Source organism: Thunnus albacares, chromosome 12 (assembly GCF_914725855.1).
Source record: "Thunnus albacares chromosome 12, fThuAlb1.1, whole genome shotgun sequence".
Taxonomy (NCBI): Eukaryota; Metazoa; Chordata; class Actinopteri; order Scombriformes; family Scombridae; genus Thunnus; species Thunnus albacares.
In genome coordinates this window covers 23,116,065-23,136,431 of record NC_058117.1, presented here as the reverse complement: position 1 = coordinate 23,136,431, position 20,367 = coordinate 23,116,065, and the positions used below count along the sequence as shown (strand labels likewise).

The 20,367-nt window shown below is 39.9% G+C and overlaps 1 protein-coding gene across 4 annotated transcripts in view; it reads left to right on the top strand.

Moving 5' to 3' along the window:
* LOC122994192 (microtubule cross-linking factor 1) overlaps nt 1-19,579 on the top strand; it is a 76,273-nt gene extending 56,694 nt beyond the window's left edge. For 2 of the 4 annotated variants that reach the window (XM_044368753.1, XM_044368752.1), the window contains 5 exons: nt 2,951-3,223; nt 5,541-5,882; nt 7,516-7,592; nt 8,093-9,671; nt 18,171-19,579. In XM_044368753.1, the coding sequence (XP_044224688.1) occupies nt 2,951-3,223; nt 5,541-5,882; nt 7,516-7,592; nt 8,093-9,671; nt 18,171-18,374 (2,475 nt within the window). In that variant the 3' untranslated portion in view covers nt 18,375-19,579. Of the gene's footprint in view, nt 1-2,950; nt 3,224-5,540; nt 5,883-7,515; nt 7,593-8,092; nt 9,672-9,892; nt 9,918-12,373; nt 12,432-18,170 lie in introns of all 4 variants that reach the window. The other 2 variants (XM_044368755.1, XM_044368754.1) reach the window with 2 other exon arrangements.
* Nucleotides 19,580-20,367: the final 788 nt, after the last annotated feature.

The window sequence follows — 20,367 nt, the reverse complement described above, 5'->3', positions numbered from 1 at the left end:
CTCTATTACGAGATCCTTGCTCAGACGGCCTCATGTTTCATACTCTGTTATGGTCACTGGCACAGTGTGAAGCCTCCTTAGTAACTGTCTATATTTGTAATGTCTTGCATCTTTGCTCTAAGCATTCAGTCAGCGGCTATTATTATAGATGTTATCCTCTCCAGTATGTTATTATACAGTTTTAAAAACCCAATATAAAAGTATACAAGACTGATGTTTGTGAATGGGAGTGATGTAAGCTCAGATTTGAATGTAGCCTTGACTCGTTCTTCACACTTACCCCGGCACCGCAGACTTTGAGTTTGTACCATTATGTTGTGGGATCAAAGCCTGTCTGAAGATTACAAAAGCTCCGTTCTGCCAGGGAAAAGAGAAACTTCCCTCTGTCGTTCTGCAGCTTTGAAGATTTCTGCAGAACATCTGAATCTTCAGTTCACGTCCCCCCGGCAAGCGAGTAGTTTGAAATATAAATTTGGGAGGGCAGCCTTTCACTCAATCTTATCACAGCAGGTCCCTGTTTGCAGCAAAACAACCAGTTGTTCTTTGTTTTCGTTGTCACACTTTTTTAGTTTTTGAACAGCAGCGATGTGCTATATTAGTATTTCCATTCCTTCTCTTTAATATACACTCACCGAGCACTTTATTAGTAACACCTGTACTATCTAGCACCATTCAATACAACAGCTCTTGTATTGCATTAGATTGCACAGGTGCTCCCAGTAAAGTGCTCAGCGAGTGTATTAAGTCTGTTTGCTGAAATGGTTTCAACTCCTTTACGTCCAGTTTTCCCCTCAAAGCTACAATGTGCAAGTTCTGGAAACCGAGCTAGCGCTAGCATGAGACTTAATTGATTTCTCCCTGAGGACTGGGAGTAACGGAGCTCTTTAATTGCAGGTATCAGGAGTTCGCTAGCCTGTGAGTGAACCGTAGTGACAGCTTCCATCAGCTAATGCTCGCTTGGAGCCTCGGTATGAGAGGAGTAGCAGACCAGAAGTGCACTCATGTATTGATTGACAGCTGTGAGCTCCCAACCCTGATTTTGGCCTCCTCTGATTGGTTAGGAGGGCGAGGTTCGTTTAAAAACTAGTAAGGGAAATATCTCTGTACTGCTGCCAGGCTGTTCAATGAGTCTGGGTCACAGAAGTCTCTGACAACAGCTCTCCATATTAAGATATGCTTTGGAGCATACTTCACCTAAAAATATAAGAAAAAAAATACATACTGTAGCTTTAAATAGAGTTATCTTCAAGGCTTTTAAAGGGAAAATACCACATTTTTTGGAGATAAGCTTTCCTGCAGAAGTTAGATCAGGAAATTGACACCACTCTCTCTGTCTGTATGATAAATATGTATGATAAATAACCGGCTACAGCCAGCCTTAGCATTTTGTTGCTGCCTCCACCTGTTTCTAGTCTTTATGCTAAGCTAACTGTTCCTCGTTCCAGCTTCATTTTGAACGGACAGACATGAGAATGGTATCCATTTTCTCATCTAACTTTCTGCAAGTAAGATTTCCAAAATGATGAAGGACTGCATTGAAATCATCTCATTGCACACAGTCTGTCAGACAGGACTCATAAATATTCTGTTTAATCTTGTTCAAACTCTTTATTGAGGCCGTTTAATGAGTGAAACTTAATTAAACATTAAAACCCAATATTATGGAAATATTCTGCATCATTTTAGACACATTTCCCCCCAAAATTCAGCCTGACATTGTGGTATCTTTGGAAACTTTTGGATCTTGTCTAGAATTTAGGATAAAGTTATGTGGGTTTGACCAAAGTTTGGACAAACAATGAGTTTGTAACGACTGATCCACCAGCAGACAACTGTTAAAGAGGTTAAATATCTTTTTTAAAATAACTTTTATTTATTGTGACTTGTAATTCTTATCCTCCACAATGAAAATCTGCTCTGTGCCTGTTTGTGTCTTCATCCATACAGCTCTTGAGATATCTCAGACACAGCTGGCTTGATTTTTGAATAAACTTGTGAAACAATCCATCTCACTGCTGACTTTCAGCATTTTCAAAATGACACCGATCAGCCCCAGTGAGTCATTGCTCATTTGTGGTGTGAGAAAGCTACAGCTTCAGCCTACACCTTTTCTCTTATTTATTTATTTATTTATTTATTTTTGGCTGTGTGAACACTTGAATTCACTTCTTTTTCCACTTTGTCATCTTTTTTTTTATTTATATTGAACTCAAAGACCGACAGATTAAAAGGTCAAATATGAGAGATCGAAAGAGCGAAAGATTGTTTGTCCATATGTCATACTCAATATGTCAGACTTTGCTTTTTGGATTTTTACCAAACTTTGTGAGATGATGAATCACAGCAGTCTGCTCTTGACAACAACAGGTCGAAACAAGTTGGCAGATGCTTTATTTTTCATCTGCAAGTACGGATCGCCTTTTATTCTCTCTTTTTAAACTTTTTGTGCCTTCAAATGAAAGCACGGGTTCAACCAAACTACCAAAAAACCTGTTTTATAATTTACCCCCAGTGTTATGCAGAAAGTTTTGATTTTGTTTGCCTGGGTTTTAAGATTTCTGTCTCCACACAAACACAGTGGAGGTGAATGGAATTTTGTTTGAGCAACTCACAACTTTTAAATATTACATTAAAAAAATGAATAGAAACATCTCTTTACAGAATAATGTTCCTGTTAAGTTAAGCAAAATCACAGATCTTACTGTGAAAAATTGAAATAGCAGCTGTTTAATTTGTAAAAAGTAGTCATAATGAAAATTGTATAGTAATTTGGGTGTAGCAACCCTTTAAATGTCACCTGTTTCACACATACTGTTCTGGATTATATGTTTGTTGTTGTGTTATTTCCTTATAACATTTCTTTTCTGTGTTTTTACATCATTATCTCTTTGTGATATACTGTACAGCTTAATAATGACACGACATCCTCGTGTTTTTCCTGTTTGTCCAGCTGGAAGAGGAGGTGCAGGGCAAGGTGCGAGGTGAGGCGCAGGGAGGTGAAGGGGAACCGGCCGGAGACCCGGAGTGGGCCTTCAAGCAGGAGCGTGAGGAGCATCAGCGTCTGCTGGCCGAGAGCCACAACACCTCCCTGGACCTCCGCTGGAAGCTGCAGCACGGAGAGAAGAGGTGGAGCCACGAGAGGGCGGAGCTCCTGGAGCACTTCGACCGGGAACGGCAGGAGTGGGACGGCAGCATGAGGGAGCTCCACCGCAAGATGGAGAGGGTGAGAGGAGGGAGGAGGTGGAGAGAGATAGAGGAAATGGTATCATTAAAAAAAAAGATAAAAAAGGATAAGATTGAAAAGAGTTAAAGACAGTCAGGCTCGCATGTAATTTATTGGTCAAATTGCAGCAAATTAATCAATCAACATCAATTGTTTTTACAAAGCAATCACACAACAAGGTCCATTTAGTAGCTCTTCTGGAGCTTTCCATTGTTTTCCTCTGTTTTCAAGGTCAAGAATGAACCTTCAATCTAAACTTTTAAGCCAACATGGATGAGAAGTAAAGTTTGCATTTATTTTTATTCCATAACAAATAGGCTACTCAGTCTGCTGAGGGGAGGAAGATCAAGTGATATAACCAAAAAAGTCGTATTTAAAAAAAAAAACTGTTCACTAAATGGACCCTGTTGTGATTATTTTGTTGACTGCTGTTTACAAGGTCAAGAATGAACTTTCAATCCCAACATCAGTGTTGATTATCAATTACTTGTTTGCCGTTTATCAAGCAAAAATGCAAAAATACATTTGCTGGTTCCAGCTTCTCAAACGTGAGAATCTGCTGCACCTAACGATTATTTTCATTATCGATTAATCTGCTGATTAGTTTTCAATCAATTAATTAATTAATTGTATATTCTTTAACGTGTCAGGAGACAGAGCTCAGAGCCTAAACTAATGTCTTCATATCACTCACTTTGCTCAATCAATAAGCTGAAACCCAAAGTGTGGGGTGTGTACCAAAGCACCAAAGGAGATTATCTTCACTGTTGTTTGGTACTTTAGAATTGCCAAGGCTAGATACAACAAATATTGAGGATTACTGAATAATTGATGTCCTCTGTGAGATTTTAATTAGTCGAACTGCAGCGTCTCACCTCGCCTCTGTGTGATGTTCAGAGCAGGAAGTAGGAACACGCGCTGGTTAATATGACATGGGTGTGAGAGTATTAACATATAAAGCAGAGACAGGAATAATATCAACAGGAACAGCTCACAGGACACAGCTCACGTTTAATAGCTAAAAGAATAAATAAAACTGTTGATGTACCACCGAACGGAGACAAAGAGCAGGAAGCAGAGATGCATTATTCAGCGATGTTGCAGCAAACTATAAAGTACAGGTCACCAGCTGAAACGCTCAGACTGGCAGGGGAAAGCGAATGAGTAATGTTGATGTTCTCCTTTAACCTCAAGCCTGGAGCGAGGCACTTAACCCAGATTGTTGCAAGTAGATTACTCAGTGGCTTACAGTTGAGTAATACAGTGTGCACACCATGCCATGGTGATTCAGGTGATGATTTTGATGCACCTATTATGATGGGATGAATGAGACGTTTATCTAGGGCTGCAACTAACGATTATTTTCATTATTGACTAATCTGTAGATTACTTTCTTGATTAATTGATCAGTCGTTTGATCTATAAAATGTCAGAAAATGGTGGAAAATGGTTTCCCAAAGCCCAAGGTGACATCCTCAAATGTCTTTTTTGTCCCGTCAGTTCACAACACAAAGATATTTAGTTTACTATCATAGAAGACTAAAAAAAAAACAGAAAATATTCACATTGGAGAGAAGCTGGAATCAGAGAAAAAAAAAGGACTCAAAACAATTAGTCAAACATCAAAATAGTTGCAGATTAATTTTCTGTCGATCAGCTAATTGTTGCAGCTCTACCTTTATCATATTTAATAGAGCATTGAGTCCAGTAACGTCTAGAAATTCCCACCATAGCTCCCCCCACTGATAACCTGATCAGAGGTCTAATCAGCCAGGAACTGAAAACGCCTGTGTGGAGATGCAAGCATACATTATTAAAACATGACCTTAACCAGATAAATGCTACTTTTTAGATTGATTTACTACCAGTGTATGTAATTAGTATTTAACAGGCTAAATGCAAAACCACTAGTATGGCCCTTTGAAAAACACACACTAACTTGTCATTCCCCAGAAATGATGTTGGTAGATGTTCTTCATCCCTTCAGAGGTTATCAAAATTGGACTGATAGTAGTGTAGTAGTTATAGTCTTTTCAAAGCTTTTCAAATATGACAATTTGCTGCTTTTCTTCTTTGTATTTTGGACAGTTGATCTGAAAAGATATTAAACACTTTAAGCTCTGGGAAATGGTGATGGGCATTTTTCACAATTTTCTTGACATTTTATGAACAAAAAAATATTCAATTAACCAAAAAGTGATTCAAATAAGCCCTCATATCACAGCAACGTCTATGTCCTTAAATGCCAGACTACAGTGATTTAATTAATTGAGAGAAAACAGTTGATTTCTGACTATGTGTGTCATGCTTTGTGCAGATGCAGAGAGAGCTGAACAGTCGGCGAGGCGAGGGCATGGACGTCAAAGACGGCAACTCGAGCCACAGAGGCGGGTTTTCCCCTCAGGATAGTCCCCGAAACGCCCCCCGGTCGCCTCGCTCTCCACGATCCCCCTGTACATCCACACCTGTCCTGGTCCCCCCCACACGCTCCCACTCTGACTCCGAGGCCATGCTGGAGGAGCAGGGGGCTGCAATGAGGCTGAAAGGCCCAACGGAGAGCCTGTTTCTGGACGCGCTGTCTCTGGATCCCCTCAGTGGCCTGGAGGTACCTCCACCTTCCAGACTGGAGAGCGAGAAGAGGTTTCCCTGCATGAAGGAGGTAACGCATATATTAGTCACATCAAGACAATTCACCTTCATTAATGTAGCAGTTTGCACCAAAGTGCTGTATAAAATAGGCATGTTGCATAACAGGAAGTAAAGAAGGCAGAGGTTGAGATGAGACAAAAATTTGGGTTCAATGCTGAAATGGGTCAGTGGATGACAATGGAGTGGTCCAATGCTTTAGTCCAGACCAAAATATCTAGTTTGTGTATCCTTCAGAATGAAATGTAATAACTTTCTATCTAATCTCCATCATCAGGTCAAAATTTGAATGTGGTTTATGACCAAATACATTAACTGCAAAACCAATGATGCTCCCATCATCCTCAACTGTACTCTAATTGTACTCTAACTGTTTAGCTCTAATTAGCATACTAATATGCTAATCTAACATGGAGAACATGGTTAACATTATACATGCTAAACATCAGTCTGTTAGCATTGTCTTTGTCAGCATGCTAATGTTAGCATTTAGCTCAAGGCCCCACTGCGCCAGCCTCACAGAGCTGCTACCATAGCTGTAGACTTTTGTTGAAGCCAAAATATGAACATTTTACTGGTTCCATCCTCTGAAATATAACAATTAAATGATTTTTTTTATCATATATGAAAGTGAACTTAATATCGTTGGGTTTTGGACTGTTGGGCAGGTTAATAAAAGCAATTCACTTTAGGCTCTGGGGAGTTACATAATAACCAATGGCCATTATTTAATGGAGGTAATGGTTATTTTCCGCTATTTTATTTAATGGATTGATTTGTTGATAACTAATGACAATTTCATGTTGCAGCCATAGTTCAAACCACTTAATAAAACGATTAAACAAATCAATCAAACTTTATTTGTACAGGACCTTTCATACAGTTAAAAGTGCTTTATAGATGACTGACAATGTTGATAATGAGGCAGAACAAATGTAACAGTTTGAGACTAACTCACATGAGAAAATAAAAAAAGATGAAAATGTAATAATGGCATAAAATTTTCATAAAATTTCTCCAAAAAAGCTTGACCAAGTTTTTTGTATCCAAATGTCCCGCAGTGGGACTTTCAATATTCGATGCTCAGGTGGAGGATTTTGCTTCTTAATGAAAATTCATTTAAATTGATCACTTTGGAACAGACCATGTTTTAATTTTAGTTAAGAAGAATATCTTTATTACTAATTGTGTATTTGTAATATTGTAAGTTAATTTCATTTTCAGTCCATTTTATTACACCTGCTTCACCAAAATGAATTGAGGTGATTTGTTGTTGTCTGATCTTAAAAGAATAGGGAAACAACAACAGAGGCGGTCATCTGTGGTTAATAAAAACTTGAAGTAGTTGTAATAAAAACAATTTTAAAAATCATTCAAATGTTTGTATGCTATTGTCATTCTTAACATAGATGTGTAACATTAAACATTTTTGCCTGCAAAATATGTAATGTATGTATGTATCATGTTTGGTATATTTAGTTCTTTCCATGTTTTGTTGCAGAGTTTCCCTGTTTTTAAATGGCTGACATTCACTTATTTTAGTAAATATACTGCTTTCATTTTTTCTAAAAGCTACTGTCTATGAATCATTTTTCCCATTGAAACCTCTTCCACATGATTTAATTGTTGTATCTGTCGTGTTTCAGGCCCTGAATGAGATTTCAGAGAGAGAAGGTGATCCTGCGTACCCAGAAGAGGAGATGGGTGGTGGGAGTCTACTCAGGTAACGTTATGAAAAAGCTTAATGTCAAACTGAGTTCAAAGTGTTTTTACAGGCAAACTATTCTGCAGAAGCTGCTGCGTTTTTATGGATGTCAACAGTAAATACATCACAGAAGAAGTGGTCGGAGTGGCTGCAGATTATCCAGCCTCCTGCTGCATTTTTGTTGCTCATACATGCACATCAGCCCCTCAGGAGATCGGCTGTTGATTCTATTAACTGTTACTTGAAGTGACAGTGAGTTTCCCCCTGGCGATTTTTTTCTGTGAAATGTTGTCTTGTGCCGAGGAAGTGATCCAGCTCACTTTGCTGTTAAATAATTCAGACAGTTTTAAAACATTAAAATGCATCAACTTACTTTTCAAAAGACGCACACAAACATTTAGGTTTTTTTTTTTCTGCAGTGGGAATATAAAGGAGATGAGATCATGACTGAGTTGTTTGTTTGATGTTTTTCCCAGCTGAGGTTAATGTTAATGTGCTGTTCTATGTGTCCCATCCAGAGCCAAGTCAGTGTGCTCCATGAGCGACTTCCAGCGGTTAATGGACAGCTCGCCGTTCCTCCCCGACAAGACCCGCCACGGTGACCAGGGCCAAGACGACGTCACCCCGCCCCTGTCCCCGGACGACCTCAAGTACATCGAGGAGTTCAACAATAAGGGCTGGGACTTCCCATCATCCACCTCTGGCCCAGGTCCTGCTCGAGAGGTGTGGGGAGAAAAAACCCCCGAGGCCCGGGGAGGAGAGCCCGTTCCTGATCCATTCCAGCCAGCCTCCTGGTTCCTCACCACCAGCGCCACCCTGACCACCAGCACCCTGAGCAGCCCTGAGCACTGCCACAAGTCCCCACTGAGGGGCAACGGAGCAGGGGCGGCAGGGTTGGGAGTGGAGCACTATGGGGTGCACATCCTCCACAGCCCCACCAGAACTGGGGCAGCTGAGCGCCCTACTGCCCAAGACCCGGACTTCCTGTACGCAAAGGGGACCAAAGCCAGAGGTGGAGGAGAGGCGGGGGTGGGAGCCAGCGGGCAAGATGAGGTGTTCAGCAGTGGGAGGTGGGCATGTGGCCTTCTGGAGGGTGGGGGGCTGAGGACTTCTCCTAACCAGTCTCCCATCTGCCCCACAGTAGGCTATGCCTCCTCTCTAGAGCTTCAGCTCTCCAGAAACTTGAGCGACGACATGAAGGAGGTGGCCATCTCTGTGAGGAACGCCATCCGCTCTCCGCCAGGGCCCCTTGTCCGGGACACCGCCTGCCAAACCAACGGTTTTACCACGCGAGGCACTCAGACCACCCAGACCATCAGCGTGGGTCTGCAGACGGACCTGCTAAGGAACCTGACCAGCAGCCCTCACCGTTGCCTCACCCCGAAAGGCGGCAGCACGCCCATCTCTTCTCCGTCACGCAGCCTGAGGAAGGTTCAGTATTCTCCTGTGGTCCAGAGTAAGTTTGAGCGACCCTGCTGCTCGCCAAAGTACGGCTCACCCAAGCTTCAGCGCAAACTGTCCACTTCCAACAAGGCAGAACCGCCCAATACGAGCCGAGCCCCCACCCCTACAACACCCCAGAAGGGCAACAGCGAGTCGGCGTGGGCCCGCTCCACCACCACTCGTGACAGCCCCGTCCACACCACCATCAACGACGGCCTCTCCAGCCTCTTCAACATCATCGACCACACCCCAGTGGTCTTCGACTCCATGCAGAAGTTCAACAAGTCTCCCAGTCGCTCTCGCCCCACTCCGCCCTCCACCACCGAGCCCAGCCCTGCTCACGGGGCTCTCGCCACAGATCCCAGGAACACGCAGGAATGCTTGCGAACTGCCCGCGGGCGTTCGCCCAGCCCCGTGCAGCTGATAGTGGAGACGCAAGGGGACAAAAACCCAGAGGTGGTGAGCATACGGCAGGACCTGTCAGCTCCTCCGGGCTACACGCTGGCTGAAAACACAGCCCGCATCCTCAATAAGAAGCTGCAGGAACAGAGCTTTAGAGATGAGAGGAGGCTGCAGGCTGGAGGACAGAGCAGCCACAGCAGAGACAACAGCAGACAGGCCGACTCAGACAGAGGACAGTCTGGATGTATGGAGGTAAATATACAGACGCACTGGATTCATCGCTTCATCATTCATTTGATCTGGGGCCCATGTTTTATGACACAATGATATTTATGACTTTTCCTTGGATTTTCCCTGTTATGGTTGAAGACAAACTTTAAGAGATCTGTGGCTAACAAGTAAAAAAACTAAGAAAGAAATCAGCCACATTATAATATGCATGATCACTAAAATGTTAATGCTTTTTTTCTCAGATCAAAAGCACTGACTGATGCAATGGTAATGTTAAAATATTTAACCCTTCTCAGCAATACTGAAACTTTCTTTCCACACTGTACATAGAGACTCTTTAAGGTTTCTTTTTCTTCTTCTGTACTTTCTTCTTTGCTGTAGTGATTTGTAGTCTGGCTTTAATTTTCTGTGCTTTAATTATCACTGAGGCCCGACCGAAATATGATTTATGTGTCTGATGATCTCACAGTAATGATTTAAGTGGGATCAGGGTCACAAAGTGACATAATTCATCATTATCAGCACTACAATTTCTATCTGGGATTTAATTTGGGCAACACTCGTAATGTCAGTGTTGTTAATAAATAAAAAATAAGGTTCAAAAACATCTTCCAAAAGTGATAATTTCACTTAATGAAATCAGCGCTCTGACATGTCGGTCGGGCCCCTGTCGACACCCATTCAGCTGACCTGTAGGAAAAAATAAATATAGATAGAAAACCATCTTGGGAAACATTGCTGCTCATGTTTAAATTATGAAATGGAGAGAAATATACATTCAGCGTACTATATGTACTGATGCACCTCTTATATGGCTCTCTATTTCAATAGCAGACAGATAAGAACCTCATGAAAGTAGGTCATTTTGTATTAAAGCTGTACATTTAAACAATATACCTCCAGACAAACTGTACATTTAAAACCATAAAATGAACAGTAAGCAACTTAATCCCAAATATGTTGGTTAATATGTCCACTGACATCAGGGTTTCACCAGCTGCTGTTCACTGATGTGCAGAACAGACGATTGGTATCTGATATGTGATTTTATGGATGACAGTCATGTGTGTGTTTGCCGCGGTCATTCACTAAGTGATGCTGTGACTCGTGTGGATGAAGGTCACAGCTCGAACAGAGCAAAATAATGGATTGCCATGGTATAAAGCGCGCAATATGTCAATATTGTGATATAGACCTGGACATTGGTCATAAATTGCTGTTGCTTTGTATGATTTGAATTGATAGATACACACAGACGTGAGGAAAAGGGAAATTTCATCACCATGAAAAATCCCCATTTAAACCATTTACAGTTGACATGGATTAAACTAATTGAAACATTAGTTTGGTTTAAGGTTGGGCGATATAAATATATATAATTTTATTCACCATTCACTGTATATGTACTATAATATTGTAACAGCAATGTATGTTTTTGTAAATTTACTAGAAATACAGTGTTGCAACTAGTGATTATTTAAGATAAATTAATTGTTTAGTGTATAAAATGTGAGAAAATAGTCCAACAAATAGTCTTGAACTAAAAGATATAATTTTCAATAATATAAAACAGAGAAAAAGTAAAATCTCACATTTGAGTAGCTGGAACCAGCAAAAATATTTTTATAATAAGTGATCAAAATGGTTGTAAATTCATTTTCTGTTGACTGACTAATTGATTAATTGACCACTTGTTTCATCTTAAGGAAATGTCATCATCAAAAACTGAAACATTTCAAATCCTAATCCTTCATTATCAAATTATCATATTATTGTAATAATTATTATATTTGCTAACCCAATGATTCAGGGCTACAATTAATGATTAATTTTCAATTATTTTTTAATCATTAAGTCTATAAAATATGAGAAAATAGTGAAAACGACGCAGCACAATTTTCCTGAGATGTGACATTGACATAGTTTGCTTCCTTTAACCAAAAGTTCAAAACTGAAAGTTTGAATTAAACTTACAAAGATATAAAATGGAGAAAAGCAGCAATTCCTCACTTTTAGGAAGTTGTAATCAGCACATTTTTCCTTGATGAATGACATCAAGGACAATTTCAAAGATATTTAGACGGTAAGTGCTACACTAATAGTCTAACTTGCACAAAGAGTAACAAAGAGTGAGATAAATAACTTGAATTAATTGATTATCACACAATACTTCTTCACATGGAGACAAAAAATCTTATAAATGCACTCAATCTTCTGATTTGCAGCTTTATCTGCAATGGTATAATTGTCTAATATAAACAGAAATATTAAAGAGACAGCTACTTCAGTATAGTCAATTAACAAATCTCACAGTATTTACAGTGTATCATCATATCGCCCATCCCTACTATGGATTATTCTTAGCGTATCTTATCCAACATTATATCTGGCTGGTCTGTGTGTATCTACATCAAGGTCAGCTTCCCATCAAAGCTCCCCTTGTGTTTCTTCCAGGTCTAAAGTGAATGGGTGTGTGTAAAGTGCTGTCTGTGTGGTCTTTGGGCTGAAATCAGTCACCTTATTTCTCCCGGTCGACCTCTCTGCCTTTGATATGCCAGACTTATCATGTATCTCCTCTTCCTCTTTGCCCGATTTTACCGATTAACATTTCCCGCTCTATCTTCCCTCCTCCTCCTCCTCCTCCTCCCCTCTCTCTCCTCCCTTCTGGGCTTTATCTCTCCCTCCTCCTCCTCCTCCTCCCTATCCGCTGTGCTCTGATCCAGAACCACACTGTCATACTAACAACTCCTTGGGGACTCTAACTCTGCTTGTCTCCGTGATGTAAGTTCCTCTTCCTCCTCCTCTTCCTCTACGACCTTTGGCGGGGGGTTCACCAGCCACACGGACCTCTCACCTCACCCCCTGCAAACCTCCCTCCCTCCTCACCCTCTTCATTAATGCATGCTTCACAGGACAGCAGAGTGACAGTGTGTGAAGCCATCGGAGTGGTGTCAAAAGTTGTGCGACGGCCTTGCATATGTTTCTTAGTGTTAATGCGCGCATGCTCAGTTTTTTTGGTATAGACCATCTGTTTTTTTTTAAAGGACCATACTGCTGTTTTTGCATATTTTATCCCATTTACCATAAATCCCATTTATTCAAATCTCAAATCCCATACCATACATTTTTAGATTATTAGATTTAAATGAACATTCCTGCCAGTATGGTATGAAAATCCGATTGGAGAGACTTGCATGAGAGAGGTAATCCATCGCAGAGAACATTTAATAAGATGTTCAGTATTTATACTGGTGAGGTCCAGTGCAGCTGAGAGCAACAAGCTGCACTGGACGGCTGCAACATCCCAGATTTTAAGAGTTGTTTGCTGAAAATTGCAACTATCATGAGCGATATTGTCAGATATTGTTCAGTCATTCACTATTCACTATACAGGGAATTCATTATGGAGGACTATAGTGTGTCAGATGGCAAAACTAAACAAATTCATTTATAGCTACTACAATTAGTTGATTAATTGATTAGTCAACAGACAGAAAATTATTATTTGTATGGTTATTTTTCAAGCAAAAATGCCAAACATTTGATGGTTCTAGCTTCTCAAATATGATGATTTGCTGCTTTTCATTATCATATTTGGAAATAGATTGAATATCTTAACATTGTAGACTGTTAGTTAGACAAAACAAGAAAACTGAAGACAATGTGGCCACTGAGAACTATTTTTTAAGAATTTGTTCATCAATTAAACAAGAAAATAATCAGCATATTAATTGATGAAAATGATTTGTTGCAGCCCTAATTTCATTCACAATTTAGGCCGTTGTCTTAATCCAGTAGTCATCTAAATTTACACTTTTTTCTGTCTTCACAACACATAATGATAAAACTTGGTTAGTTACTGCTGATAAACACTAATTTTTAATGTTGCTTTGTGGGTTTAATTTGAGTCCACTAATAAGGAAAAGTAATTCTCACTAGACATTCAGACACACTTCAAAATGGCAAACACGCTTTAGCTGACTCGATAATGAACAGTGAAATCTACTAATGCTAGATGCTAGTGAGCTAACATCAACATTGCCCAGGAAACTGGAAGTCACAGTTTTAAAAAGAATATTTGGACAAATGTGATAAATGTGATTATGGTTAGGTAAAGTAATGTCCGAGGTAACTGAATAAATGGGTCGAAAGCAGAGCTAACGCTGACATTACCAGCTAGCATTAGCTGATATGTAAATGCTTAATATTAGCTACTGTAGGCCGCTAACAGACTGGTTCTTAGAGACAAACCTGGAAGACAAACACAAGAACATCAATATTTTGACAACAGTTGCTGAATGTTAATTTGCTTTTCACCAAAACGCCATATTTTTCAGTACAATCCTCTCTTTGTGCACTAGATTACTGTAGTTTAAGACAGTTGATTGTCATACCATACAGAAAAGAGATGGCGGTGTTGTAAAATATGTAGAATTTGTCAATAATGGGATAAATCCTGCAAAACAGTCGGTATGGTCGTTTAAAGCTCACAAACTCGGCTCACGTGACTCAAACAGTCATCATATTGTGTCTTGATTACTGGTGGTATCAATTTTTGGTATAAAAAAAATATGCACCAGTAAACATGACACAAACAGATGACTCTTTTGGACATGTTTCACTCTTGTAGCCTCACATTCCTCAGCACAGGTTCTTTGTTGTCCTTCTGACCTTATCTTGGATTGTTCTAACACTGTGTTTCTACCAGGTCCTCCTGTTTGTGTCACCATGTGTGCAACTGGATGGACTGTGATCTTTTCTTGTGACGTTTTACTGCTTTTATTCACATATTTATATCCATACAGTGCTCTGTTTCCTCTTACAGTTCCCTCACCATTTCCTCTCACACTAACAAGACCTGCAAAAAGATTCACTGACGAAGACGGCTGCTAACACGCATCACTGTCTGTGCTCTCTCACCTCTCTGGGTTGTTTGTCTGGTGGATATTAACTGAATATTTTGCATGCTTAAAGGAAAAATCCACCTTCTGACACACCAGTATGTTTTGTCACCATGTGGTACATTCCAGGAGTTGGTTTGGGATGAGGTGCTGAAATTGCATTTTCTGGTGGTCCCATTTACAAATTTAATCACAGTGAGTGATTTCCTACATTTCCCAGAATGCCTTTTGACAAAGCAATTGCCAGAAAGTTTTGCATTTAGTTGTGGGCTACACAAATTATAAAAAAAAGATGGCTGGCTCTGTTACACGTTGATGCAAAGTGTTCAGTTTGAAAAGAAAACACTAAACTTTTAAATTATAATCCTTAACTTTTCAGTCCTGGTTGATTTGGGAACACATGTGGTTATTGGCAGTAACAGCAAGTCTGTTTTAATAATAAAAGTTTCAGGTTTTTGTTCGAAATTTTCCGCCACAGAGAGCAGCAAACACGCCTTTAGCTGCTACTCTGTCAAAAATGCAACAAAGGAATAGCAATTAGTGTATCTGTTTATAGTGCAGCCAAACAAACGATGCACTGAGACTAATTGCATCATTTTGTTTTAGTAAAACAGATTCGAAAAGACTGTCAGCAGTGTTGTACCTGCACGCATCATTTCCTGTGAATCCACTTGTACTCCTTTGAGCAATTTCAACCCTGCATAGGAAAAGTGGACTCCACCAGTAGCAGTGAAAACTATCGTATAGGGAGACAATTAAAGAAAAAAATGCTATGAATAGAAAAATGTAGGTTTGATATAATGAAAATCTTAAGGATTATAACCTAAAATTTTAGAAAACTGAAGTTTTTTCCATTGCTGCACAGAAACTTCAATGCTTTCCATTTCCTTTCCATTTGGCTAATTGTAAGAAAAGAAAATGGGCCCCTAAATGCAGAATGTATCACCTTTAGCTGTTTTAAAGTGTTGCACGGTGGATTTTTCCTTTAAGGCGAAAGCATCTACTGAGAAGTCAGGGCTGATGTGGAGTTCACGTTGCTGTTTTCAGTGACTTCCTGTACACTTAACTGGTGCATGATCTGTGGCGTTGTGTGATCTGATGTATTAGCATCACGTAGGAAATCTTGTATTAACCCACAAGCCGCCCATTAAACTACTTATCTGTATTTCCGGCGTGTACACTATCCATCAGTGGTATTCAGAAAACAAATGATTTATTGATGGAGACGTCTATTTGGCGCTGACGCCGCCCATCCGTCTCTGTGACTTGTTTTCCCGCCTATTTATCAGGACGTCTTGCAGGTTGTGTAACACATCACTCACTGGTGGATCCATCCTTCCATCCATCTGATTTGATTTCTCCTTAGTTCATCCTCTCACGCCACCGTAGCCTGACTGCCGTGTATTTTTAGCAGAACTAGATTGTAGCTTTGCGGGCTCCGTGTCCCCCATCCTTCAGCCAAAATCTAACGCCTGGAGATGAGCTATTTATAAATCAGGCCAGTGGTGTGATGTCCCGGTGTGATCGTTCACCCAATCACACTCTGACATCATTCTAAGGGGGGAAAAAACTCACCCAAAGCCACTTTTCTTTCTTCTTATTGCCCTCTTTTCCTCAATTTCTCTTATTAATCCAGGGGACAGATGTATAAAACTCTCTGTGGTCTGAAAACACCATTGATCTGTGGATGCATCATAGCAGAAATATGCACACACAGTCTTGAGCCAGATTTATAAAGCCTTGCGTTTGCATTATTCAGTATTTTACATCTCAGCCAGTGTGAAATTATGCCTACAGGCACAATCCATAAATGTGGTTGTTACACTTGTGTTTGGACACAAACCAGGACAGTTTTGTCCTTCATCTGACACCAGCAGTGTTCTCTAACAGCTCTAAAGCAGCTCCTGTGTTATTATACACCTGTGAGCCTAACAGCATGCTGACAGAACACTGTTGATTTAACTGTATGGTCATTTTTGAGGCTGTAGTTTGTGGTGTTATACTGAATTCTTCCATTTCAATGTCATCACACAATTCAAGACGGTTGTATTATTACAGGGTTGGTCGTGTTAGGGTTAAAAATACTGTGCATTGACAATGTGACATTATATCCATTAAATCTGGGGTTAATTACCTTGAAAGATGGACATTCGCTGACGTAAGGCATACATGTGTTATTCAGTGCAAGCGGGATGTATCTGCACTTTCAGGAAAATCGCAGTTTCCCAGTCGCAATTAGGTCAAATCAAAATCAATTTTATTTATAAAGCCCAATGTCACCGATTACAAATATGCCTCAAGGGGCTTAACAATCCATACAATAAAACATATGACGCCCTCTTTCTTTTAGACCTTCAATTCTGCTTTGGAAATTCAGATTACCAGATCTCTATTCGGTAATCGAAAATTACAACTTTGATTTTGGTGTGAATGTTGTGCACAAGTTTGAAACTGTTAATTACGATAACTCCAATATGACATGAACGTAGTATACAGTAAATCCTGTTCCCCACTACTACTGTATCAGAATAATTTTATGTAAATCGTTCATTTCAGTGTCGTGTTTTTGCCAGTTCATCAGGTAATTTATCAGTCAAATCAAGTACAGATAACATAACACAAGCTTGTTGAAGTTGTGTAGTTTTATTCATTATGATTTAGTAAAAGGAGGTCACACTTCCTATATTATGCTGCTCTTGGTGTTGATGTCGGTGCAGGTCATCTGCTCAATCACTGATAGTGAAAACAGGTGTGCATTATTAGACTGAGCACAATCAAGTGGTGGAAGGAGGGTAAAACTGGTGATGCAGCAGGTGACAGATGATAAAAACATCTGCACTCGTGAGCTTGTATAAATGTCTCAGCAGTGGGTTGAAACTCTAAAGTTCCTGTTTTTTTGTATATTATTAGAATGGCTGCACCTGTTCAGCCGACCCTACATACAGAGGGGGGACAGGACTTTAGAAATACACCTGAGTATCAGACACTCTAGTACAACGACACCACTAACTGCTGCTAAAAGTTACCAGTGAGCACAGATGATTGGTGATTTGAAGATGAAAAGATGATCTATGATAAAACTGGGCAAAGTTTGATAGAAAACTGAAAGTTTTTTTAGAGGTTTAGATTCCATATGATCATTAATTCATAAGCATTTCATTGACAGACAGTGCCTGAATACATGTTGTGATGTAGTCAGTGAAATTCTATTAAAATAAGGGTTGTATATGTAACTTCAATAATGTACCATCTACTGTAGTCTGATTAATCTACACAGTTCCTTCTTGATCTGGGAAACAACTGTCAACAAAACAATCTCAACTCAAGGTCCACTTACTCTTTTGTTATGGAGCTTTCAGCTATATGACACAATCTTCTGCAGGAATAAACTGGAGCTCCACTAATTTAAAGACAAATAAGATTAAATTCCCTCTTTGTCATTATCCTTCGTTCATCTCTTCTGTTTTTATACATCTGACCCCTGATCACTTTTCTTTCACTTTCTTTCATTCTTGTTTGTCCGTTTTGAATCTGTTCGCTTCCTGTTTTCTTCGGCGCTGACCGATGGCAGCCGCCTCGTTGCTCTCCCCTCTCTCTGACAGCTGCTTGTCATTGGCAGGACCTGCCTCGCTCTCCGGTGGCTCCGCCCTTGGACTCCTGCTTCCTGAGACCGGCCCGCCCAGCCAACCGAAGACCCCCCTCGCGCTGGGCCGCCCGCTCCCCTTCCCTCTCCCCTAAGTGGAGCGAGGGTTCAAAGAGGAGATTCACCTTTCCGCCACCGGGACATTGGAAAACCATCCTGGAGAGTGAGGAGCCGGCGTGAGGCCGTCCTCTACCTCCGCTCTCCCTCCTCCACCTCAGCCTGCCTCTCCTTGTCGGAGCCTAAAAAGACCCAGTACCTCAGAAACCCCCCCCCCCAAATCTAGAGACTCCCAAGAGACAGAGCCTGAAGGGAGGGGGGTTGGGATCCACCCAGTAGCACCAGCTGACCATCGAGGAAAAACAACCAGAACTTCTTTTTAGAAGAACCTGGAATGTACTGTAATACCATCAACAACAACAACAAAAAAAAACATCAACAACAAAAAATCACATAAAAACTACATTTCCATAAAAGGTGCCTGTACACACTTGAGTTACTCATCACCCCACATGTGTGTGTATATATGTATTTAATACATTTATATATTTTAATCACAATCTTGAACCTTTTTTCAGGTGAAAACTGTACGTCAGCTGTCGCATTTATATGAAGTTTACACCTTTTTTTTCTTTTCTGTTTACAGATTTCTTCTTTTTTTTTTTTTTTACTTAAATGTCTTTTATGTTTCGTCCTGCATCAATTCATGCTCAAACTATTTTTTTCTATGAAAGCAAATCTTTTATTTTTTGTTGCCAGCCTTTGAAGCTTGAATTCAGTTTTCAAGGAGAGGAAAGACAACACAAGCAAGCAAACAAACAAACAAAAAAAAAACCAACAACTTCTGCTTCTTCGGGTCTGAAGCAGAGACACATGATGTCATTTCTGATGCTAATGTACTTATTTATTTTTATGTTCTTTTGGATGAATGTTTGGCTCTGTAAACATGTAGACGATGGGTGACAACACAGTGAATAACCTTATGCATATTTGGAAGGCAGTTGTACAAATATCAGTCAAATATTTGCATGCCTTTTGAACACTAGCACTTTAGTGCATGTACATATAAGCTCTAGTCATTTGTGATCACTCTGCTCCGTTGTGGGGAAAAAGAAAAAAAAAAAAACGTTGTGATGGGATGTTTTTTGTTGTCACATGATTTGCATTGACTAAAATATGAACAGTTTTTAAGTAAATTATTGTACCTACCAGGCTGTCTTTGTACAGTTGTTACTATTGGATATGAATTACTTTTTCTTTTGACAAGAAAAAGGGATTGTGGAAAAAATATGAATGTTTTAAATGAAAAGTCTATGTCAAAAAGTCTAACGATCTATAGTCTTATGTAAATAGTAAATGGTAATAAACATGAATGTGTATTTACAAGACTCTGTGTGTGTGTGTTTGCATCTGTCACGTTTTAAATATATTTATGTATGATAAAGGTTAGATACAGCTCCTGATAGATCATACGCTCTATCATTAGACCTGAGTTTGTGTTCTTGGCAGAGACTGATCCTGAACTCTGTGTGTGTGTGTGTGTGTGTGTGTGTGTGTGTGTGTGTGTGGATTACAGTGTAGACCACAGGATTACAGTGGGTCAGGGGGGACAGACACACACAGAGAGAATGTGAATAAGAAGATTGTGTCCTCCCAGAAGTCAAATCCTCTTGCATCACGGTCACACATGTGCCACTTTACTCATGTTATCCAGCTTGTCACGCAAGACTAGTTTATTTAAAGATTTGGTTATTTTTGTAATCTTTTTTTTTCATACTAACCCTTAGTGGTGTCTATATTTAATGTTATGTTAAATATTTTTGGATATCTGTTGCTAAAACACCACTAGGCCTTTTTCACAGCAGACGCTTTGACTTGTCATAGTAGGAAAAGCACAGGTGTTACTAATGATAGTAATGATGGATCTGTTCTGTTCAAGTGTCCCAGTAAATCATGACAGTGTGACAGTGAGCCAGAATGCACAATACAAATGAAAAAGACTTTCAGTGGAGCTGGAGAGGAATTTTAAAAGAAAACATTGGTCATTGTCTTCCAAAATGGCCCATATGATGGACGAAATTGATTTATATGAGTGTTTTCTGCAATGTTTAAGGTTTGGTTATGTTTAGGAAATCATCAGTAGGTACAGACAAATTTATCTACACAAAAGAACAAA